Genomic DNA, 25,126 nt, shown 5'->3' on the forward strand with positions numbered 1-25,126 from the left:
TGTATACCTGAGATTCAGGCCAAATCAACAGTTACTAATATTGAAACGTCTTTATTAAAAAAAAAAAAAGGGGGGGTTTCTTAATATGCAGTTATTATTTTTTAATTAATTTATTTTATTTATTTTATTTTTGGCTGCGTTGGGTCTTCTTTGCTGCGCACGGGCTTTCTCTAGTTGCGGCGAACGGGGGCTACTCTTCGTTGTGGTGCGTGGGCTTCTCATTGCAGTGGCTTTTCTTGTTGCGGAGCATGGGCTCTAGGCGCACGGGCTTCAGTAGTTGCGGCTCACGGGCTCTAAAGCGCGCAGGCTCAGTAGTTGTGGCACACAGGCTTAGTTGCTCCCTGGCATGTGGGATCTTCCAGGACCAGGGCTCGAACCCGTGTCCCCTGCATCGGCAGATGGATTCTTAACTGCTGTGCCACCAGGGAAGCCCCTATGCAATTATTTTTAACATTAGTAATGAAACACCAGTTAGCAATTTTGTTTATGGTCTTGTCTGATGTTAATATCAACCTGTGGGTAATGTGTTTAGATAAAATAAAACCTCAGGTAATTGAAGAACCCTAAACTAATCAGAACTGTTCTTCATTTTATTTTAGAAAAAGTGAATCAAAGAAAAATAGGTTAATATGGGGAGTTTCTGGAAAGGCAGACTTGCGGGGAATGTTCACTGCAAGAAAAACCCATGGAACCTTGGCATTTGGTGTAAGTGCCGATCGCTAGTTTCCGTTCAAGGTCGTCTGGTCTCCATGAGGGCTCAGGAGCCAACCTTTCCAATGTGAAAACCCTCTCTTTTAGGCACTGCCCCTCGGTCCAGTCTCAGTGCTGTGACCTACAGTGTTTCTTGGGTATATTGGTTTCAGCAGATCTGAACTCTGCGAGGTCTTGAGGCCTGAGAAGCCCCTGCTCTCCTGAGTACCTCCCTCGGTTTCCCTCTTGGGATCTGTCTGTCGCTGTGCCGGCCGCTCTGGGGCCGACACTCAGCTGGTGGCATGGCTGTCGGGCGGCACTTGTCCTTACTACAGTGACTATTTCAGAAACACCAAGTGTGTGCATGGAAGTGTTCCGGGAGCACCTGGGGGAATGGTCGTAGTGTCGGATGCTCAGGCATTTCCTCGGAAGGGGGGAGTATGCTTGTCTGAACGCGCAAGGCCCTTCTGACCTGGAGGGCGGACTGAGGTATCGTGGGGGTGAGGAGGGGGCCGGGCGGGCAGCTGGCGGGGGCCAGTCCCTGGGTGGGGGGTGGGGGGGGAGGAGACGGGGGAGCGTACTTAAGAGCTGATGAGAAAGGTCCACTGGGAGTCCTGGAGAGAGGCGACGGTCATGAGAACCAGAGTCCGTGTCAGTGGTGCTGTCCCCTGTACACAGATGAGCGTACGTGTTTGCACAAGTGACAGAGACAGGATTTGAACACTGCACCGTCAGAGTCTATTTTATTTCCACTATTCTGTGGTGTTTCCCCTTGTTTTGAATTTCTTGCTGAGAAGTTTGGCCCTTTTCTGTGGGCAGTGGACGACTTTGATGCTTTTACGCCGAGGGGCAGCATGACAGTCCTGCTGTGTGCAGGTGTGGGCAGTGGCTGTGAGGCAGCCGGAGGAGGCCTGTGGCCACCCGGGCAGCGCCCAGGAGAGGGCGGGAGGGGTGACCGGGAGGGGTGCCTCTGTGTCCGAGGTGGGAGACGGGGGACTCACTTTAGCTTTCTGTGCCAAACCTGTTGTAGATGTTTAAATTCACTTTTCATATTAATGGGCCCGAAGTTGTGGTGTTCTAGGAAACTTTAAAATTATTAGACTGATAATCATAACTGTCATTTGAGGGTCCCCTGATGGTCCTGATGGATTATAATTAATCCCAGCAGCCTTGTGCTTATCTGCCTTATATGTCAGTGCTTTTTAAAATACGGGTTTATTTTAATTTGTCTACAGAAGAGTCACAGATTCTGGTATAATCATTTGAGATGAATTTCCTTGAATGTAAAAATTAGTTCCTTTTTGATTATGCTCTGGAAATTTTGCTTGAAATGTTTTCAGGGTTGCAGGAACGACTGATGGTTCCCTTCTGCACATGTGCTTTATCCACAGTTTTGGAAAATATGCCCCATGGAGCACATTCTGGTCCGTCTGGAGTTGGACTCTCTGCCCGTCACTCGGCGCCTGGTGGGCCTTATCTTCAACTCCTTCCTGCCCGTGAACCAGCCCGAGGAGGTGTGGTGCGAGCGCTGCGTGACGCTGCTGCAGATGAACCACGCGGCTGCGCGGAGGTTCTACCAGCACGCGCACGAGCACACGGCCTGCACCAACATAGGTACCCCCGCCCCGCCCGCGCCGTGAGCCTGGTGTGTTTGCTTCGTGCTCAGTGTGGTTCTTAATGAGTTCCCATAAAGTAGCACTTTAATTATTTGGGATTATAATTTCACTGTTAGAAAATTTTGTTGAAGAAACACGTAAATTAATTATTGGTTGTCTTATACATTTTAGCAAAGCTGATTCATGTGATTCGCCACTGCTTGAACGCCTGCATCCGGAGGGCTCTGAGTGCGTGCGGGGAGGACGATGAGGAGCAGGGGAAGGAGAACGTGAGCGTGAGTTGAGCCGCCGCCGCCTCCTTGGGGCCACGGGGCTGGGGTCGGGACCGGGGTCTTGGGGCTGGGGCCGGGGCAACGGGAATAGGGTCAGGGCTGGGGTTGGGGCCACAGGGATGGGGACAGGGCCACGGGGTTGGGGACAAGGCTGGGGTTGGGGCCACGGGGTCAGGGAACGGTGACGGGGACCGGTACAGGTGCTTCTCCCGCGGGAGAAGGGCAGGGCAGCAAGGCAGAGATGTTATTTCCACAAGCCGTTACCTTAGCAATATTTTTATTTTCCATTTATTCCTTTAGTACTGATACTTCACCTGATTATTTTGGAGGATCATAAGTAATTTTCTAGAAAGAATTTCTGTGTATCCTTTGTAAGTTCACTGTGGAGTTTGAGTAGGATTTAATACAAAGGAAAAATTATTATTGGTGACACTCTTTTCCCAGTTTTCTTCACCTTAAGCTTCTGTATATTTTAATTCGACCTGGGGGTGGCACACGTGGATTGGGTCTGGACGTTACCGTATTTTACAACTAGATGGGTGGTGGCGCTCTTAAGGATTTATTCACCACCACTGCCCTAAAATTCTACTAGAAACGTCGTGGGGTTGAATTTTTGGGAATGAGCTTTATTTAGAATTGTCTTTGAAAAAGTAATTTATCAAGGAGGCTATATAGCTGGTGTTTCTTCAGAATCCAAAGTGACCAATTGTATCATTAAAAAAGGAACATTTAAGACTTAGACTCATATTACTTATGAGCAGTATCTTAGGCTTATAAACAAACTCTCATGCTTATATGTACCTCTAAAGTAACAATTTTGGATAGTTTGTGGTGCTATGTAGATTAGGAAACTGGCCTTTGAAAGAAAGTCACAAGATGTTGAATATACTTCAATTAAAAGCAAAAAAAATGAAAGTCTCAGAAGATAGTTTTGCCCTTTTGATGAAACGTGGTGCGCGCTGGCTGCAGGGTGAGGCCCCTGTGCCGTCCGGCCGCCCCCGCCTCCGCGTCCCCGCCCTGGGTGCAGGCCCTTGGCCCTTGAGAGCCAGGAGCCGACAGGGTCGCCCCGCGCTGAGGCTGGGGCTGCGCCGGCGGGCTGTTTGTGGGGCTCAGTCGGCCTGCCCGGGGGCTGGGCGGAGCACTCCCCGGACCCCCCCCGCCCCCCGCCTCAGCCTCCCCTCTCCTCTCCGTCCACTGGGGCAGAAGCGGGAGGAGAGAGAAGAGCCTGATGTCATCTCAATGGCCGAGCCTCCTGGCAGATCCATCAGCTCACAGGCCGGTTCAGCCGGGAGCGTCTGGAGCTGGTTCTGCTTTCTTGGTGGGATTTGAGTTCCTCTTTTCAGGGTGTTCCCCTCAGCATATGGGTTGGGTGGGCAGAATGTTTTAGGAAAGTGATTCTATAACTTTAGAGACCCTCACTGGGATGCCAGCTCCAGGCTCGCGGGGCCCTGCGCCTCTGGGCCACCCCTTCACACTCGTGCTGATGGATGGTGGAAGTGGTTTCGCCAAAAAGTGAAAACTGTTACAGTTTTTAAATACTGAAGGCACCCTCCACCCCCTTATTAAACCTAGACATTATTGAGAAAGCTTGCATTTTATCACATTTTAGGTCAGTTTCTGTACCGTTAGAAAACACAAGGGTTTAGAAATACGTAGCTCTATTGTAACCGGTAGTAGAAAAAAATACAATTTGCCGTCTGGATGTTGTCATTCTAAGAATATTTAATGGCTAAAGCATAATTTTTTGAATTGGTTCTTTTACCTTTTCACATTGCTATCTACTAAAAATCTCTGCTTTCTGTTTAATGAAATCTTACTTAGGAACTTAGCATATTTTTGTAAAGGAGAAGTGGTGGCTTTCTCAGGGGACTTTAATGATAAGAGTGCTATGCTAATCATTAGAATGTAAAAAGTAAAATTAAATACAGATTGAAGTTTTGTCAATTTGTTATCTATATCATTCTCATAGTAGTGTCTAAGCCTTTAGTAGTTTCATTGCTTTTTAAATTTAGCCATAAGTCATTCCAGGTATTAAGTGCCTATTGAAAAATCTAACTTTATATAGCAACTACTTTTGTTTTTTCTGTGTGCCCTCATTAATTAAGTTAATTTGTTCGCCGTATCTTTTCCCATTACATCCGAGTAGCACAAAAATACCAACCCCTGAAATGAATCCTGCTTTGCATCTCAAGGTAGCCTTTCCAGGAAGTGGCCCGTGTGGCAAGTTGTTGGAGTTTGTCACAGTCCCCGGACAGGGCTGGCGTCTGAAGTGGAGCGCGCAGGCGAGCGTGTGGTGCGGGGGAGGCGGCCCCTCCCCGCTGCGCAGACAAGGAGGGCTTCGCTAGAAAACACTCAGACACGGGGTGCTGTCCCGCCCCGCCAGCCCACAAACCAGAGCAGCCCACGGTCACACCACAGTCTTAGGGGTTCTATCTGCCTCTCCCTCCATCTCTGCCTTAGGTCTGGAATTCTGAGATGTGCTTTTAGACACAGTGCTGTTCTCTTGAGCGTTATTATGATTTGATTCTTTCACAGTGCAATTTTTTTTATCTTAGGCTCTGGACCAAACGCTGTCAATAAGCGATGCCGCGTCCATGGCGGGTTTGTTAGAGATCGTTGTGATTCTCTGGAGAAGCATTCACAGGAGTATGGAGAATAACAAAGAGGCCAAAGTGTACACCGTTAGCAAGTTCGCCTCTATGCTGCCAGAGTACATGAAGGTGTTTAAGGTAAGCCTGGCCCCCCTGCTAAAGCAGGCGCGCGAGGTCACGTCTGTGCAGAAGCAGCCTCTGGACCTGCTGCTCGTCTGCAGAGTTGGGGGCTGAGCCACCTCCCACCCTGCAGGCCGCTCGGCCTCTCTCCCTTCACGGGGTGAGGCCACGTGTCCTCCAGCCTCCATCCCGGCACCCAGAGACTTGTCTGGGGGAGCACTGGTTTGCTGTCTCTAATGGCCCGACACTATTTTAGAATCTGGTTTGATTTGCTGGGAGTTGAGAAAGAGGAGTTTGTGAACATCAAGATGTAGTAGCACCTTGGTTTTGGGGGCAATTTTAGGCATTTGACGGCATCCGGCAAGCACATATTTCTGAAGTATCTGAGTTGTGTCTGTGTTATTGGGACAGACAGAACTGTGTGCATAACTTCTGTTTGGAGGAAGGAAACCTCCTCATTCCTTGACTTTCTATTTCTGAGCAAAGGCCATATTTCAAAACCAATGGAAATAAAACTGCTATGTAGAAATGCAAATTTATTCCTAATTATGAAGAAAGCGTGGCTTAAATATAGAAAGGTCATAGGTCTTATGAATCACCCTTCTCTTGGTAAATTTTACTTTTGGTTCTTCTACAACTGCTTATGTGACCTTGGACTTCTTAGCTTTTCTGAGCCATATTTCTGTGACTGTTATGTCTCCGAGCTCCATCCTGCCTCTGAAATGCAAACGTGACCTGTCTGTGAAGGTAAATAATCAAGGCTGCCCAAGTCACTAGGGCATTTAAAAGCTCAGATAATCACATGGGGCTGAGAATTAGAAGATAAACACAGAGGCCATAGGACACCGGATGAGATGACAGGTGAACAGTGTGGCCTGGGTGTGTCCAGGAAAAGGGAGGTGGTGAATTAAGTCTTTAATCCCGAATTATTCTGGCCAGAGAGCTTCTCTGCCCTCAGTACCTCCGAGAACCTTGTGGTTGGCCCATAAGTGGGTAAGGCCTCTGTAAGCCACACATGGAGTGGAATCAGGAGTAGCTGCCAGCCGACTGTTGTAACATCAAGAAAACATTTTCTTTATTGGGAGTTGGGGGTGAGGGTGGGTTCACTCTGACTGAATGCAGATTAATTACAGGCCAGATTGTGACATTGCACCTGTTTCTGTTTCATGTATATGTTCAGGAAAATTGTTGTTTCTTTTCCTTTTAGGGCCCATCTTCTTTCATCCTCTCATCTAACCAAGGGTATTTCTTATTAAGTGATCTTGATGGAGTCTGGTCTGTCTGCTCTGTTACTGTGATAATACTAGTGGTGGTGATGTAGCTGCAGTGGGGCCCGAGGTGGCTTCCTCACTCGGTTCCTGCCAAAGCCCCGCCCTCAGAGGCCAGCCCTTCTCCGTGTGTTGTGCCAGCTGGTTGGGGTGTGGGATCTCATGGGACTTGGGTTTGGCCAGGTAGCTCCATTGCACTGCACTGTCTTCCTAAGGTATTCTGATTATTTTACTTAGGAACTTTTCTGACTAGTTTCATTCCCTTGAGTTTTATACTCAGGACACACTGAGTGTATAGAGTTGGTTTTTTTTTTTTTTTCCTTTTATCAGTATTGTTTTTCAAATACAAGTCAGTGCCTTGACAGCAAGGACTTTTGTCTATTCTGGTTACTGCTGTATTCCAAGGATCTCCTGGTACACAGTAGGTGCTTAATAAATATTTGCTCAAATAATTCATCACAGAAAGCAGTAAAGCGACCTATAAAAGTTTGAGAAGACTTATCAAGCCTAGTGCTTCCCGAGGGGTTACGTCCTCCTGTTGTGTGTTGAGAGTATCACTCTAATGCCTACCAAGCAGCTTTGAAAATGGGATCCTGGGAGTCATGGGGCCCTCGGGATCCCATTGCTTACGTTCCCTGTTGCTGTGTGTCTTTTCATGCTTTCAGGATGATCGCTGCAAGACCCCTCTGTCTGTGCTGGCCTCCCTGATGCCGGCCTCGGCTGTGCCCACCTTCAGGTGCCCGCCCTCTCCATGCGCTCCTGATCTCACTTGGCGACGCCTGCGTGACCTTCAAGCCCCCAGTGCTGTGCTCCCTGCCCCTGGCCTCCTCCCCTGTGGCAGGGAGAGCAGGGGATGTGGCTTCCAGGGCTCCGGGACTGCTGAGGGACACAGGAAGCCACCACGGGGAACTGAGAGTCTGGCGTTGTTCAAGTGCCAGATGGTGAGACGTGAGCCATCCCGCCGTCCACCACGGAGCCTTGGCCACACGTGACTCTGAGTGCTTAGAATGTGGAGACTGGGTTGGGGCGAGCTGTGTGTGCATCCTGGGGTGATGCAGACTCGGGGACTTGGTGTGAAAGAGGGATGTAACATGTTTCATCAGTAGTTTTCTACAGTGACCACGTCTTAAAGGATGTCGCGGGTAGGCTGGGCTAAATAAGATACATTATTGAAATTAATCTTGCCTTTTTAGACGTGGCTGCTAGAACCTTTATAATGACACACGTGGCCTGCTTTTGTGGCTCACATTGTGTTTTTTATTGGGCAGTGTTGCGCTAGGGTGTTGGTTATTAACTCAGTAAAAATTACTTATTTTTATTCATATTTATAAAAAAAGAATGTTTTGATGCTGAACAAAAAGTATTGTCCCCAGATTACGGATCTTTACTCTAGAGTCTGACAGAGGCAACACAGAAACAAAAGGCCAGGGTTTGTAAGTGCCTGATGTGTCCTCAGTGCCTCACATCTAGGGGCCCCTGAAGCTGCTTTCAGGGTCAGCATTTTGTACTGGACCTTGTCCTGCATAGTAACTGTGGGAAAACAGTGTATTTTTCCTGCGGTGGAGAACGTCTGAGAGTTCCCACGATAGGAAGGGCTTATGTACCCTCAGTTTTTAGTTTCTTCATTTTCCCCGCCTTTTAGAAAAGTGAGAAATTGCTACTGAGATATTAGATATGATTTTATATATGTGGCATTTTCAGCTGCGGTGTGATTTCCACACTAAGAAACCAAGAGGAAGGAACAGCCGACAAGAGCTACTGTATTCTGTTAGACTGTCTCTGCTCCTGGGGGCAAGTGGAACACATCCTGGAGCTCGTTTGTGACTCGCTGCCAGAGGAGCAGCCTCAGAGCAAGGTACACCTGTGTCATTTTTAAAGTTTGCTGAAGGAGGGTATCTGTATGCTAGAACTCACGTGCTCTCCTGCTATGCGCCTCTCTCTCTCTGCGCTTTCAGGGTAACTCTGCGTCTAAGCGGAAAGTGCGGGTCCAGGACCCGCGCCCAGTCAAACCCGGGCTGGCGCTGGTCTACGTTGAGTACTTGCTGACCCACCCGAAGAATCGCGAGTGCCTGCTTTCCGCACCCCAGAAGAAACTGAACCGTCTTTTGAAAGCCCTTGAAACATCCAAGGTAACTTTGTAGAACAGATGCAGGTGCCGTGGAGGTTGAGTGATAGGGTAAGGTCTAAGTTTTCCACGTTTATAGTGTAAAATTTTCACCTGGGGGCGGGATGGGACTGGGTGAACACTTCCAGGCCCTGGTCTTCCTAGCAAGTCGTGTTCAGAGCCCAGTGTCCTGTTGAGTGCAACTCTGAGGGTGAGCCGGTCTGTCGCAACAGGCCCGACGGCAGGAAGACTGCCCGCCACCCCAGGTCCCCTTGCGTTGGCCCTGCTCATCGACGAGGGAATTCCAGCCCCCTGAGTCCCGGGCAGGCTTTTCTAGGGCCCTTTGGAGAGCGAGTCCTGTGAATTTCCCATCTCCTCTCCCCGTCCTGGCTCTTCAGCCGTCTCCTCCAGGCCAGCCCTCGGAAGCAGCCTGTCACTGCCACTGCTGCCAGAGGCTCCCACCTATCAGCACCAGGCGTGGGACGTCGGCGGGATGGAGGGGGGAGCGGGGGCTGCAGGGGGCAAGGGCTGGACGAGCTTGACCCTGAGGGCTCCTTGAGCAGCACCTATGAAAAGCTGTCTTCCTGTCCCTTTACGGGAGGCTTGGAGGAGGGAGGACACTGGCCCTGCTGCTCTGGCAGCCCGCTCCCGGCGCAGCTGTGTCCTCACCTCATGCGCTGCCTGCTGAGCCGGGACCTGGCCTGCAGACGTCCTGTTCCACAGGTGGATCTGGAATCGATTTTGCAGTCGCCAGGTGGGAGCCCTCACCACCTAAGCGAGGGCGCTGTCCTGCGGGCCTTCAGCCTCCACTGCCGGTTGAGTATCCATCTTCAGCACAAGGTGCGTCCGCCAGCTTGGGTCAGAACACGGGGCGTGTCGGCCCAGCGGCTCTGTGACTAACCTGTCTTCTGTTGTTGTTGGACAGTCCTGCTCAGAAGGCAAAGTTTACCTGTCCACTTTGGAAGACACTGGGTTTTGGTTAGAAAGCAAAGTTTTATCTTTTATCCAAGATCAAGAAGAAGAATATCTGAAGCTTCACAGGGTCGTTTATCAACAGATTATCCAGGTTAGAAGTCTTAAGACACAGAAACCCTTCTCCAAATTGTGATGTGCTTCCAGGTTTTATTTTCTAATTTAAAGCTGTAACTTTAGTCAGTAGTGCTGCTCTTCTTAAATACTTACAGTGGCATCTGAATATCTAGAGTTTATCTTTTTTTTTTTCGTATGTTTATTTATTTGTTTCTTAGTTTTCATCCATTTTATACACATCAGTGTACACATGTCAATCCCAATCTCCCAATTCATCCCACCACCATCCCCCACCGCTTTCCCCCCTTGGTGTCCATACGTTTGTTCTCTGCATCTGTATCTAAATTTCTGCCCTGCAAACCGGTTCATCTGTACCATTTTTCTAGGTTCCACGTGTACGTGTTAATATACGACATTTGTTTCTCTCTTTCTGACTTGCTTCACTCTGTATGACAGTCTCTAGGTCCATCCACATCTCTACAAATGACCCAATTTCATTCCTTTTTATGGCTGAGTAATATTCCATTGTATATATGTACCACATCTTCTTTATCCATTTGTCTGTCGATGGGCATTTAGGTTGCTTCCATGACCTGGCTATTGTAAATAGTGCTGCAATGAACTTTGGGGTGCATGTGTCTTTTTGAATTATGCTTTTCTCTGGGTATGTGCCCAGTAGTGGGATTGCTGGGTCGTATGGTAGTTCTATTTTTAGTTTTTTAAGGAACCTCCATACTGTTCTCCATACTGGCTGTATCAATTTACATTCCCACCAACAGTGCAAGAGGGTTCCCTTTTCTCCACACTCTCTCTAGCATTTGTTGTTTGTAGATTTTCTGATGATGCCCATTCTAACTGGTGTGAGGTGATACCTCATTGTAGTCTTGATTTGCATTTCTCTAATAATTAGTGATTTTGAGCAGCTTTTCATGTGCTTCTTGGCCACCTGTATGTCTTCTTTGGAGAAATGCCTATTTAGGTCTGCCCATTTTTGGATTGGGTTGTTTGTTTTTTTAATATTGAGCTGCATGAGCTGTTTATATATTTTGGAGATTAATCCTTTGTCCATTGATTCATTTGCAAATATTTTCTCCCATTCTGAGGGTTGTCTTTTCGTCTTGTTTATGGTTTCCTTTGCTGTGCAAAAGCTTTTAAGTTTCATTAGGTCCCATTTGTTTATTTTTATTTTTATTCCCATTACTCTAGGAGGCGGGTCAAAAAAGATCTTGCTGTGATTTATGTCAAAGAGTGTTCTTCCTATGTTTTCCACTAAGAGTTTTATAGTGTCCGGTCTTACATTTAGTTCTTTAATCCATTTTGAGTTTATTTTTGTGTATGGTGTTAGGGAGTGTTCTAATTTCATTCTTTTACATGTAGCTGTCCAGTTTTCCCAGCACCACTTATTGAAGAGACTGTCTTTTCTCCATTGTATATCCTTGCCTCCTTTGTCATAGAGTAGTTGACCATAGGTGTGTGGGTTTATCTCTGGGCTTTCTATCCTGTTCCATTGATCTATATTTCTGTTTTTGTGCCAGTACCGTATTGTCTTGATGACTGTAGCTTCGTAGTACAGTCTGAAGTCAGGGAATCTGATTCCTCCAGCTCCTTTTTTTTCCCTCAAGACTGCTTTGGCTCTTCGGGGTCTTTTGTGTCTCTATACAAATTTTAAGATTTTTTGTTCTAGTTCTGTAAAAAATGCCATTGGGAATTTGATAGGGATTGCATTGAATCTGTAGATTGCTTTGGGTAGTATAGCCATTTTCACAATATTGATTCTTCCAATACAAGAACATGGTATATATCTCCATCTGTTGGTATCATCTTTAATTTCTTTCATCAGTGTCTTATAGTTTTCTGCATACAGGTCTTTTGTCTCCCTTGGTAGATTTATTCCTAGGTATTTTATTCTTTTTTTGCAATGGTAAATGGGAGTGTTTCCTTAGTTTCTCTTTCAGATTTTTCATCATTAGTGTATAGGAATGCAAGAGATTTCTGTGCATTAACTTTGTATCCTGCAACTTTACCAAATTCATTGATTAGCTCTAGTAGTTTTCTGGTAGCATCTTTGGGATTATCTATGTATAGTATCATGTCATCTGCAAACAGTGACAGTTTTACTTCTTCTTTTCCAATTTGTATTCCTTTTATTTCTTTTTCTTCTGATTGCCGTGGTTAGGACTTCCAAAACTCTGTTGAATAATAGTGGTGAGAGTGGACATCCTTGTCTTGTTCCTGATCTTAGAGGAAATGCTTTCAGTTTTTCACCATTGAGAATGATGTTTCCTCTGGGTTTATCGTATATGGCCTTTATTGTGTTGAGGTAGGTTCCCTCTATGCCCACTTTCTGGAGAGTTTTTATCATAAATTGGTGTTGAATTTTGTCAAAAGCTTTTTCTGTATGTATTGAGATGATCATATGTTTTTTTTTTTTTTTAAAGTTTTTTTTTTTAATTAATTAAATTATGGCTGTGTTGGATCTTCGTTTCTGCGCGAGGGCTTTCTCTAGTTGTGGCAAGCGGGGGCCACTCTTCATTGTGGTGCGCGGGCCTCTCACTATCGCGGCCCCTCCTGTTGCGGAGCACAAGCTCCAAACGCGCAGGCTCAGTAGTTGTGGCTCACGGGCCCATTTGCTCCACGGCATGTGGGATCCTCCCAGACCAGGGCCCGAACCCGTGTCTCCCGCATCGGCAGGCAGACTCCCAACCACTGCGCCACCAGGGAAGCCCGATCATATGGTTTTTATTCTTCAGTTTGTTAATATGCTGTATCACATTGATTGATTTGCGTATATTGAAGAATCCTTGCATCACTGGGATAAATCCCACTTGATCATGGTGTATGATCCTTTTAATGTGTTGTTGGATTCTCTTTGCTAGTATTTTGTTGAAGATTTTTACATCTATATTCATCAGTGACATTGGTCTGTAATTTTCTTTTTTTGTAGTATCTTTGTCTGGTTTTGGTATCAGGGTGATGGTGACCTCATAGAATGAGTTTGGGTGTGTTCCTTCCTCTGCAATTTTTTTGGAAGAGTTTGAGAAGGATGGGTGTTAGCTCTTCTCTAAATGTTTGATAGAATTCACCTGTGAAGCCATCTGGTCCTGGACTTTTGTTTGTTGGAAGATTTTGAATCACAGTTTCCATTTCATTACTTGTGATTGGTCTGTTCATATTTTCTATTTCTTCCTGGTTCAGTCTTGGAAGGTTATACCTTTCTAAGAATTTGTCCATTTCTTCCAGGTTGTCAGTTTTGTTGGCATAGAGTTGCTTGTAGTAGTCTGTTAGGATGCTTTGTATTTCTGTGGTGTCTGTTGTAACTTTGACTTTTTCATTTCTAATTTTATTGATTTGAGTCCTCTCCCTCTTTTTCTTGGTTTGTCTGGCTAATGGTTTTTCAATTTTGTTTATCTTCTCAAAGAACCAGGTTTTAGTTTTATTGATCTTTGCTTTGTTTTCTTTGTTTCTATTTCATTTACTTCCGGTCTGATCTTTATGATTTCTTTCCTTCTCCTAACTTTGGGGTTTTGTTTGTTCTTCTTTCTCTAGTTCCTTTAGGTGTAAGGCTAGATTGTTTATTTGAGATTTTTCTTGTTTCTTGAGGTAGGCTTGTATAGCTATACACTTCCCTCTTAGAACTGCTTTTGCCGCATCCCATAGGTTTTGGATCATCATGTTTTCATTGTCATTTGTCTCTAGGTAATTTTTGATTTCCTCTTTGATTTCTTCAGTGATCTCTTGGTTACTTAGTAACGTATTGTTTAGCCTCCATGTGTCTGTGTTTTTTACGTTTTTTTCCCTGTAATTGATTTCTAATCTCATAGCGTTGTGGTCAGAAAAGATGCTTGATATGATTCCAGTTTTCTTAGATTTGCTGAGCCTTGATTTGTGACCCAAGATGTGATCTATCCTGGAGAATGTTCCATGCGCACTTGAGAAGAAAGTGTAATCTGCTGTTTTTGGATGCAATGTCCTATAAATATCAATTAAATCTATCTGGTCTACTGTGTCATTTAAAGCTTGTGTTTCCTTATTAATTTTCTGTTTGGATGATCTGTCCATTGGTGTAAGTGAGGTGTTAAAGTCCCCCACTATTATTGTGTTACTGTCGATTTCCTTTTATAGCTGTTAGCAGTTGCCTTATGTATTGAGGTGCTCTTATGTTGGGTGCATATATATTTGTAATTGTTACATCTTCTTCTTGGATTGATCCCTTGATCATTACGTAGTGTCCTTCCTTGTCTCCTGTAACATTCTTTATTTTAAAGTCTATTTGATATGAGTATTGCTACTCCAGCTTTCTTTTGATTTCCATTTGCATGAAATATCTTTTTCCATCCCCCTCACTTTCAGTCTGTATGTGTGCCTAGGTCTGAGGTGGGTCTCTTGTAGACAGCATATATATGAGTCTTGTTTTTGTATCCACTCAGCAAACCTGTGTCTTTTGGTTGGAGCATGTAATCCATTCACGTTTAAGGTAATTATCAATATGTATGTTCCTATGACCATTTTCTTAATTGTTTTGGGTTTGTTTTTGTAGGTCCTTTTCTTCTCTTGTGTTTCCCACTTAGAGAAGTTCCTTTAGCATTTGTTGTAGAGCTGGTTTGGTGGTGCTGAATTCTGTTAGCTTTGCTTGTCTGTAAAGCTTTTGATTTCTACATCGAATCTGAATGAGATCCTAGCAGGGTAGAGTAATCTTGGTTGTAGGTTCTTCCCTTTCATCACTTTAAGTATATCATGCCACTCTGTTCTAGCTTGTAGAGTTTCTGCTGAGAAATCAGCTGTTAACCTTATGGGAGTTCCCTTGTATGTTATTTGTCGTTTTTCTCTTGGGGCTTTCAATAAGTTTTCTTTGTCTTTCTTTAATTTTTGTGAATTTGATTACTATGTGTCTTCACGTGTTTCTCCTTGGGTTTATCCTGTATGGGATTCTCTCTGCTTCCTGGACTTTGGTGGCTATTTCCTTTCCCATGTTAGGGAAGTTTTCGACTATAATCTCTTCAAATATTTTCTCAGGTCCTTTCTCTCTCTCTTCTCCTTCTGGGACCCCTATAATGCGAATGTTGTTGCGTTTAATGTTGTCCCAGAGGTCTCTTAGGCTGTCTTCATTTCTTTTCATTCTTTTTTCTTTATTCTGTTCCGCAGCAGTGAATTCCACCATTCTGTCTTCCAGGTCACTTATCTGTCCTTCTGCCTCAGTTATTCTGCTATTGATTCCTTCTAGTGTATTTTTCATTTCTGTTATTGTATTGTTTATCTCTGTTTGTTTGTTTTTTAATTCTTCTAGGTCTTTGTTAAACATTTCTTGCATCTTCTCGATCTTTGCCTCCATTCTTTTTCCGAGGTCCTGGATCATCTTCACTGTCATTATTCTGAATTCTTTTTCTGGAAGGTTGCCTATCTCCATTTCATTTAGTTGTTTTTCTGGGGTTTTATTATGTTCCTTCATCTGGTACATAGCCCTCTGCCTTTTCAACTTGTCTGTCTTTCTGTGAATGTGGTTTTTGTTCCACAGGCTGCAGGATTGTAGTTCTTCTTGCTTCTGTTGTCTGCCCTCTGGTGGATGCGGCTGTCTTAGAGTTTATCTTTTTGCAAAGCATAAACTGCATAATTTTAATGTAATTTGACACATTGCACGTAACACGTGTTCAGTAATGTTTGTGGAATTACATAAAATGTGTTTTTAGATTTCTTATGGAAAGAGAAATGAGAATTAATGTATCTTTATGGAAATTTCTTTTTAAACATCTTTGTAGACATCTGCTTTATGAGACCCCTAGTGGTACCCTTAGATATTAGGAGCTTTACCAGCTGGATGTCCCCTCTTGTCCCTTCTGTGGCCTTTGTTGGGTAATCACATCATCATGTCTACCTCTCTTACAGACCTACCTGACTGTGTGCAAAGATGTCATTTTGGTCGGCCTTGGTGACTGTATGTTTCAGACACAGCTTTTACAGCGGAGCCTTGGAATCATGCAAACAGGTACTTCATTTATTAAAGGACTAGTTTAGAGCAACTAGCTGTCAGAACCAGCCCCTCTCTCCCTCCTTCACTTTGCTGGTCAGGACTCTCGTTTTTAAGTGACAGATGTGTAGCACATACCAGCTTACACCAAAAGAGGAATTAACAGGCTGAGGCAGCCAGGAAGTTCAGAGGTGTTTCTGGCCTCGGACGTGACCAAGTACAGAGTTTCTGGCAAGGTCTTGGGATTCTCCTCCGGTGGTTTGTGTGATTGCGGCTGCTCTGCCGTGTGGTCACCAGCACGGCCCCAGCCTGTCTGCTGCTCCTGTCTGGTGTCTGTCATCGTCTGCGTGCAAGTCAGGAGCTGTTTAATGTCCCCCCCCCACCGCCCTGAGACCACTGGGAAGTTGCTGTCACCCCAAGGACAGGATCCCTGGTAACTAATACCATGGCGTCCACACAAGTTAAATGTGTTCAGTGAGTGAGTGAGAAGTTGGCCTCCTTCCAGGCGGGCTGGGCTTAGGGATTATCTGGAGCATCACATCCCGGGGGGCCGGGCCAGATCCTTGCAGCCCCGTCTCATTGTGGCGGGGGGAGTGTGGGTGGACCCAGGATGCCTCCTCTGCCTCGGGTCATGGGCTGGCTGAGACGGGCACCGCTGGGCTGTGACCCCTGCCCGCCGCCTACCTGGGGCAGCCGAGTCGGCACAGAACACCCCAGTGCTACAGTTGGTTCTTCCTGAGATCCCTAGAAGCTTGGAAGTGCGTAATTTGAATTTCTTTAAGCCTAAATATTTGCTAAAAGAGATTGAAAATATTATCATTTACCAAATTCAACATTAAGTTTGCAGTTAGCTCTCTGGGGTCTTTTGCTGTAGTCTTGAGTATCGTCGTGCAGACCCCGGGCAAATCTTGGCCACAAACCCCACAGCTTCTTTCTTTCATGGTTCTGCCCCTGAGGTTGGCACTTGGCCTGCATGGGAGCTGGGGTGGCAGTCACTCTGCTCTGCTGTCTCGAGTGTACGTGTCCTTAATCTGTAATTACAAGCAAGATTTTACATTATTTGGTTACAATATCCACAAAGACTAAATATTAAATAGATGAAATGTTTTTTGTTTTAAAATCTAACTTTTTCCTTTGTTTAAGTCTTTATAACTCTCACTTTCTATTGTGAAAACAGCGTTTTAAACTTAAGCTTAATGATTGAAACATTAAAAATGATTTGCATTTTTAAACTCACTTTATCATTTAAGAATTATTTTCCCCTAAGGATTGAATCTATTTTTAGTATTTATAAAATTTTCCAAGGAGCTAATAAGAATTTTAGATCTCCAGTGTAGCCAGTAAGCTACTGACCTTACCTTCGACCAAGCTGAAATGATCTTTGTATTTCTACGTTCTAAGAATCGGGATTTCCCAGCAGAGAATCGACTGTGTGCTCATTCTCTGTAGTCCTGTTACAAATGAGATTGTACACTGCAGTCTACCTAGGTAAGCCCAGAGTCTGTTCTCTGGACTTGCTCTACTTGAAAGAGTCCTAATAGAATATTTAAATTTAAAACTCAGTCACATTTATGTTATTAACATTTGAGCGTGGCGTTCTCCATGCTGAAGTGCGTATTCTGGAAGAGATGTCCTTGAATACAGCTGAGTTCCCACACATAACCCAGATGTAAACAGCTCAGTTCATAGTTTACTTAACCACCACCTATATATATTTGGTTATAACACACGTATGGCTTGAATGTAATGAAATAGCTTTCAATTAAAACTTTCAACATTTCAGATTTTTGTCAGTAGTAAAGACATTAGTTAGTGTGAGGTTCTCCCACTGCACCAGGACCTTGAGGGTGGATGCAAGGGGACAGGCCCCCTTGTCCTCAGAGCCCTGTCACCCTCAGCGTGTTGGCCTCTGCTGAGCTGCTGCCTCACTGCCTGCTTCACTGAAATGACTGATATGTGGAGAATGTATCTGTCTGCCTTCTTCTAGATAAAGAGATTTGTTTCTTGAAAGTTTCTGTTAAGTTTGCAAAGACTCTCCAAACTTTGTGTTGATTCTGGTAGTGCCGTACACCTTTTGAGGGGCAAACTCAACTGGAACATGACCATTTCTTTTACTTACTTTAGTAGATAAATTTGGATTCGGGGTTAGTTTCTTATTTCTGTCTCAAGCAGAACTTATATGTCTATTAATCTCTTTCATAAATCAAGGAGCTTCCCTATTAGGGCCACATGATTCCTATGTAAGGTAGGAGAGGTCATACGCTTTGTCCCCTAGATACTAATCTTTTAACGAGGAACATTATTTCTGTGCTTTTCTATGTGACAGGTTTTTAAAAAATATACATGTATAGTTTATATAGTATATACTTTTAAATGTACATAAGGAAGAATCATGGTTCCGGCCCAGTCCACCAGGGATGCAGCCCTGCATGCAGACCTGAAGGTTAGTCAGCGGTGGGCAGTGCGAGGTGCAGCATGGGTGCAGAGTGGGGCAGGGGCGTGGGAGGGCGCGGCCGCTGGCTCTGTTGGCAGCGCAGCTTACAGGCCAGTCTGGGTGGAAACAAAAAAGAAAAGTGAAGGTCCTCAGGATGAATTGTAGAATTGAGTTCACACTCTGAAAACATTTTACCAAATCGTTGCCACACAGGAAAGGAGAGAAAGACACCAACAAACTACACAGCGCTGGGGATTTAACAGAGTTGGCCTCGGAGATTCTTAGGTCATAGTTTGAAAGCTCTAGGGTCTTTCCTCTCAGACCTGTCATCGATGTCACCATCGTGTGAGCAAGTGAGGCACACCCTCCACCCAGGTGTTCAGGGAACCGCAATGTCCACACACGCAGCGCTTCTTAGTGCCTGAGCCAGGTGTGGACTGTTAACCGTTACTGAAGGCATCGGCTTTGTATGTGATAAAAGGAGCAAGTCACGTGCGTGTATGTCTGTTAGGCTTTATATTCATCTGACCGACCTGGTACTGGCTCGCCAGTAACACTCTCTTTTAAGTTACCGTAATATACATGTGTTAAGTGAAAAATGTAATAATTTCAACTAATTGTGTGATTAAATAACTGATTTTTTCAACTTTCTTTCCAGTGAAGGGTTTCTTTTATGTTTCATTACTTCTTGGCATTCTGAAAGAGGTAACCAGAAGCTCCTTGACGCAGAAAGCAGATTCAGAGAAAGAAGTCTCAACACTGTTTGATTTGGTGCAGAAAGTATTTCAGCAGATGTTGGAATGTATGGCGCGGAGCTTCAGGAAGCAACCAGAAGAAGGCTTGCAGGTACTGGCGCCTCCCCAGGGCGGGACAGAGGGACTAAAGGGGCAGCGCCCACCTGGTGGACCAGGGTGTGCGGAGCCAGGCCTGCTCACACGCTGGGGCCGTCGGGCGGGGAGCGGTGCCACACCGGCAGGAAGTGGCTGCCAGGTGCCACCTGCAGCTGGGGCTGCCAGCCCTCTCCCTGGGGTGGCACGCTCTGGGGCAGGAGGCGAGGGAGGCCAGGGGCCCACCTCGGGCCACCGGTCTGGGGACGGTGTTGGCGTGTTCAGGTCCGTAGGCCAGCGGCCCGAGTGCTCCTCTGCCCAGCAGGACAGAAGCAGAGAATGAATACAGTAGCTCGTGAGTGCCCAGCTGTCAGTAGTAAAGATTTAAAAAATGCTTAAATGGGAGGATGTTTATGAACTATTGAAACTTTCAATTTTATCCTGTTTTAGCTGGTAGAGGTGATTGAAGGTTATTGGCCATATTTTCTGTAGCCTAGCTCATATTTGAGTTAATTTGAAATAGTCCTGTTTTTGATGAGTTGGTTCAAGTGTCTGTGATCTATTTACGGAATTTGTGCCAAAATTTTTTTCTTTTCTCACCATTGTCTGCGCAGCTTCGTTCAGAACACGTGGCCTCATAGTGGGTGTCTTCCCTTAACGTCAGTGATGTTTCTTCATCTTTCCTTTCGGAAACTTTACTAACGTTACTGATGCTCCTATTCTTGGGGATTTTCCCTTGCTCTGGGGAACGAGTGTCACAAAGGCCCTTCCTGGCGGGCTTCAGCCCTGTGTGTCGCCCTCTGGTCGTGGCGCCCACCAGCTGCAGAGAGGACGGCACGGCAGTGAGGCGGGGCGATGGGACGGGCCCCGGGCCCCCGGGGGACAGCAGGAGGAGGCCTCCTTCTTGAAAGTGGTTTTTTAAGCGCTAACAATGACTGATGTGTTTTTCGTAGCTCCTTTATTCTGTTCAGACTCCTCTTCATGAATTTATCAGCACCGTGCAGTCCTGGCACGTGGACACGCCTGTCCACCGGGGCGTGCTCTCCACTCTGATTGCCGCGTCTGTGGTCGAGATAAGTCACCGGCTCCGAAAGGTGAAGTGTGTTGTCCTGAAACTGCTGTGTCTTGTTTTGACTATTCAAGAGGCTGTTTTCTGCTGGCAGCACATTTTTATGTTTTTCCAAGTATTTTTTCAGAGCTCAGGTATAGCGGGAGGTCTGCTTCTCCCGCAGCTCCACCTCACAGTTCCGTGGCTGGTTTGTGTTTAGAATCACGTGACCATGGGGGGGAAACATGCTAAGGATGTTGTCGTTCTTCATTAAAACCAAGCTGCTCCTTGCATCGTGAATACTTCTTTTCGCCATGTTTTAGAGGTTTAAGCGAGTTGATACATTTCTTAAGATTCCCCCCTCCTGGCAGGCAGAAGTGGCCTGGTCAGTGGAGAGCAGGATGCACGACTGCTCGTGGGCTGTGTTTCTGGAATAGTTCACACCTCTGACTGCCTGGCTATACGTGAGCCTTACTGGCCGTTTTCCTAGCAGTAGCCTATTTTATATGATTAGCCTACTTGGTTCAAGATTGACATAATCAGGCTGGTAATCCAGGTCACAACAAAAACCACTCTTTTCACGGCTTGGAATCCTGGTGGTAGCGAGTGAGGGCATGGAAGAATGCCTTAAGATAGTTAAATAATGAAGCGTTTTCTCAGTATGAAAAGCTGAAATCTGATAGGAAATATCATTGAAATATACAAATGCAAACATAATGTGCATAAATTTTGTATTGTAAAATCACAAATATAAAAAAAGTTGACAAAATTCTGAGACATTAATAGAATTTAAGGTCCTCCTGAAAGCTTGAAGGGAGGTCGTTTTGGTTTAGGAGCGAGATTCCTGGACTACACACCGCCCAAGAACTGGAAGTTGTTCGGGCCTGTGAGCTGCACAGCTGCTGACGACGAATCCGCCAGTGGCCTGTGGGCCATCGTGGCCCGCGGTCTGTTTTTGTAAATAAACTTATATTGGAACATGACCAAGCCCATTTATTTACCTTTTTTCTATGGCTGCTTTGTGCTGTAACAGCAGAATTGAGTAGTTGTGGCAGAGATCGTTGTGCCCACAAAGCTGAAAACATTTACTCTTTAAATATTTACTATCTTACTACTTTATAGAAAAAGTTTGAGTTGAGAAAACCTGATCTGGACTAATAAGAGTAAGGAGTTGTTTGCTCAGTGTAGAAACACGTTGTTTACAGAAGGTAATCGAAGTAAAGGGTGTTCCGCAGAAGGCTTGTTGAGTGGCTCTTTTCTTCTCCCCAGTTGATTGACACCCCTGTGCATAGTAATAGGTTAGTCATAATCATGGTAGGCGTTGCAGCAATTAATAAAAACCATTGTTTTGAGTTTCTGGAAAGCCCTTCTCAAGTTTGGAAGAAAACCCAGGGAAGTGTAAAATGAGTGATTAGCGCAGTCTCAGTCTCAGTTCATGTTACTGACTTGACTTTTTTTTTTTTTTTAAGGTTTCTGATACCAAAGAGCTTACTCCCCCAGAGGGTCTTGCAGCCCTTCCACCATTTTCAAGGTGTTTAATAGGAATAATAATAAAATCTCCGAATGTAGTCAGGTAATCTCTTTTTCTTTGCTGTTCTCTTAATCCTGTCGTGGCTGTAAGCTCTCAATAACTTTAGCTCTATTCCTTTTACTCTCACCGTTTCTCAAAAGTGCATTTTTTTCCTAAGAGAAAACATTCCATACAATTTTCTCTCATTTTATCAGAGATTAAAAATATTAGCATTATACAAAGAGAAATTCTAACTTTCCGAAAGATATATTCATCCAAATAGTCTCTGGTTATGCTTTATCATAACTACAGTTCATTTAGGGGGAAACATTTAAAATTTTAATGTCACTGAAATACTTCCTACAATGGACACTTTCAAAACACTTGACTTGGGTAAATACCATGTGGGTTTCATTCGGCACACAGCTGTTACTCATTTCTCCATGCCGTGTGTCACCTGACCTGCTTCTAGGGTCTCTAGGGTGGCACGTGCAGGACTGCTGGGCTGCAGAAGGGAGAGTTTTGCAGATGTCTGATACCTGTGGGAGTTTAATAGTAGATATGTTCATTGAAAACTTCAAAAAGCATTGTTTTTAACAGCTATGAATTATCTTTCAGTGCCATATCAAATCTTTTTTGTGGGCATTTCAAGTATGCAGAGTGGCTTTCTTCACTAACCAGAACAACCCTGTTCTCTTTCTAGCAGCGCCCTCTGATTTTAGTGTCTCACCTGTATGATTTGGCATGCTTACAGCGAAGAGTATGGGAAGAGCTTAGTCAACTTCCCATGTTACCTGAAAACTAGAATTCATGGTGGTTGATGAATCTTGGCTATATTTGTCTTTCTATAAAGTATTAAGATATACTATAGAGTAATTTCAGTTGTTTTTTACTTTTTTGCAGGTCATTTTTAGATGAATTGAAGGCATGTGTTATTTCTGAGGATATTGAAGGCATCGTGTGTCTCACAGCTGTTACGCACATTATCTTGGTTATTAATAGAGGTTGGTTAAATTTTCTGTGGTAGCGTCTGGGACATTGCTGGGTGCGTCTTACACAGGACAGTTGTGGAATGTTTGGGAGTGAATCCCCTGCTAGTTAGGCTGTCACGGCACTCGCCCCCAGCTCTCCATGCGCTACACGTGTGCCGTCTGCCTGGGCCCCTGCTGTGTGACTGCCCTGTACCGGCTTGAATGATGGCAGCTTCTTAATGCAGCTGCTGTCCACTTCCCCACTTTCCCCACTTCCCCACTGGACCCGTCACGTCTCCCTCTCTGTGCCGTACACGGAATTTCTACTGATTTGTCATTTGTTACCTTTGTCATGTACATTTAAAAATCTGAGTTCATTTTTGCTAATGACGGTGTGTTTTGGTGTTAATATTTGATGTGTCTGTGTTTTGCTTAGCTTTAACTGTGCCTATTCTGGGTATCCCAACCAGTTGAAATAGTATTGGAAAAATAATTGGAGATACCTATGAAATGCTTACCTAAGTGTAAAATATGGTAATGTCACTGCAGATGGACTACTGTTAAGTTTCTGTATTTTTGGACCAGTTTTACTAATGTTGAAATTATTTTCTAAGATATTATTCATAGAGTGTTCCTCTCAAAACAAGCTCTCCCCATAAGCAGGAATGCATAGTATGGCTGTAGAGTCATGACAGGAGTTTGTAACTAGTTTGACCCAGGCCAAGCAGCAGGAAAGTCCTGCCTGAGGCAGTGTCTCCTGGGGAGACATCTGCAGGAAGAGGGACGTTCTCCATGTGGAGGGTGTGAGGATGGAGGCTGGGGTGCAGACGACCACCTTGTACTTAATAGGTTCTTCAGTATTTGCCAAACAGATGATGACTCTGAAATGTGTTAGTTCCATTACTGTTGAAGGTGTTGGTGATCATCGAGTCTGATGGCGTGGACAGAACTCACGGGATCATGGCCTTGGGAACTACCTCAGAGCCAATGAGGTGCTTTGTGATCACTCATTGGATCTTCTAACATGTTACCCTTTAAAGGGATCATTACTGTTCCGCAGGTCAATACATGCACTGGCTCAGAGGGGAGGGTAGGAGGCTCTGTCTTACTGAAATTGTACCTGCATTGATAGAGTGTGTGTGCTTTTTTGTGTGGTGGTGTTCAATATTTTTCTGTCTTTAACAGGTAAACATAAGAGTTCAAAAGTAAAGGGTGTTGCAGCTACTGTTCACAGAAAACTAAAGACATTCATGGAAATTACTTTGGAAGAGGATAGCTTGGAAAGGTAAAACACTAGATACCCACCAGGTGTGATTATCTGAACACTGCTAGTTATTCCTTAGGTATATTTGAGATCACGTTTTCACTGCTGCTAGTTACAGCCAGGTAGAAAACTGGGGATTGAAGGGATAGAAGTGTTTCTGTTGGCAAGACCCCTTGAGCATATGTTTTAATTACTTCCTCATTCTGTCTTTAAAAACAAAAACAAAACTGTCACTTGCAAGATTCTGCCCTAGAAAAGGAAGGGCATACAAACTCATTCTATATGGTTTTATTTTATTTTATTTTTTATTTTTTATTTATTTATTTTTGGCTGTGTCGGATCTTAGTTGCGGCACGTGGGATCTTTCCTTGCGGGCTTCTCTCTAGTTCTGGTGTGCGGGCTCCAGAGCGCGTGGGCTCAGTAGTTGTGGCGCGTGGGCTTAGTTGCCCCGTGGCATGTGGGGTCTTAGTTCCCTGACCAGGGATCGAACCCGCGGCCTCTGCATTGGACGGTGGATTCTTACCCACTGGACCACCAGGGAAGTCCCGTCATTCTATATGGTTTTAAACCTAGACAGATTATATTTGGTGGTTTGCTGTATTTCTGAAACCATCAACGTTCATTCCTGGGTTATAATTACCAGTTTACAAGTATCCATGTTGGGAATGGGAAAGGTCCCTCCAGAGACTGAAGAAATGTGCATTGTTTTCTACTTTCCAGGTAGCCTGTTGCTGCTGCAGGGACTGCTGTCTAAGAATGTGTTCATTGGGCTATTTTTCCAGCCAGGTGCTTTTGCTGCTGTATAATGTTTTTGACATGCTGTGCAATTTCCTGTAGACTCTTTTCTGAATTATGTTTGACTCTCAGACCAGCCACAGAAACAGTGTTTTTCCTGCTGTTTTCTGAACACCATACAGTTAAGTGTTACAGAGCTTTGAATTAGGTAATTAGTTTTATATATGCCTGGGAAATAAGCCACTTCCCATAGCTACTTTCTCCTTTGGAGAAAGGCTTTCAAAATCCTAAATTGCTAACTTATGAACAAAGACAGTTTTATCTCTTCCTTACCAATCTGTATACCTTTCTTTCCTTGTCTTTTTTTAAAAAATTATTTATTTATTTATATTTATTTTTGGCTGTGTTAGGTCTTCGTTTCTGTGCGAGGGCTTTCTCCAGTTGCGGCGAGTGGGGGCCACTCCTCATCGCGGTGCGCGGGCCTCTCACTGTCGCGGCCTCTCCCGTTGCGGAGCACAGGCTCCAGACACGCAGGCTCAGTAGTTGTGGCTCACGGGCTTAGCTGCTCCGCGGCATTTGGGATCCTCCCAGACCAGGGCTCGAACCCGTGTCCCCTGCTGGGATCCTCCCAGACCAGGGCTCGAACCCGTGTCCTCTGCATTGGCAGGCAGATTCCCAACCACTG

General features: G+C 45.0%; 1 protein-coding gene across 1 annotated transcript in view; it reads left to right on the forward strand.

The window, feature by feature from the left end:
* The window catches only part of NCAPG2 (non-SMC condensin II complex subunit G2), a 59,925-nt gene that overhangs the window by 27,861 nt on the left and 6,938 nt on the right, over positions 1 to 25,126 (forward strand). Inside the window, exons 14-27 of the mRNA XM_059932552.1 lie at positions 2,082 to 2,304; positions 2,478 to 2,581; positions 5,134 to 5,307; positions 7,223 to 7,293; positions 8,259 to 8,412; positions 8,513 to 8,686; positions 9,385 to 9,501; positions 9,587 to 9,727; positions 15,571 to 15,670; positions 18,745 to 18,932; positions 19,867 to 20,007; positions 21,431 to 21,534; positions 22,375 to 22,475; positions 23,628 to 23,727. Coding sequence (XP_059788535.1) covers positions 2,082 to 2,304; positions 2,478 to 2,581; positions 5,134 to 5,307; positions 7,223 to 7,293; positions 8,259 to 8,412; positions 8,513 to 8,686; positions 9,385 to 9,501; positions 9,587 to 9,727; positions 15,571 to 15,670; positions 18,745 to 18,932; positions 19,867 to 20,007; positions 21,431 to 21,534; positions 22,375 to 22,475; positions 23,628 to 23,727 — 1,892 coding nt within the window. The remainder of the gene's footprint in view (positions 1 to 2,081; positions 2,305 to 2,477; positions 2,582 to 5,133; positions 5,308 to 7,222; positions 7,294 to 8,258; positions 8,413 to 8,512; positions 8,687 to 9,384; positions 9,502 to 9,586; positions 9,728 to 15,570; positions 15,671 to 18,744; positions 18,933 to 19,866; positions 20,008 to 21,430; positions 21,535 to 22,374; positions 22,476 to 23,627; positions 23,728 to 25,126) is intronic.

This window comes from Balaenoptera ricei, chromosome 9 (assembly GCF_028023285.1).
Source record: "Balaenoptera ricei isolate mBalRic1 chromosome 9, mBalRic1.hap2, whole genome shotgun sequence".
In the NCBI taxonomy this organism is placed as follows: Eukaryota; Metazoa; Chordata; class Mammalia; order Artiodactyla; family Balaenopteridae; genus Balaenoptera; species Balaenoptera ricei.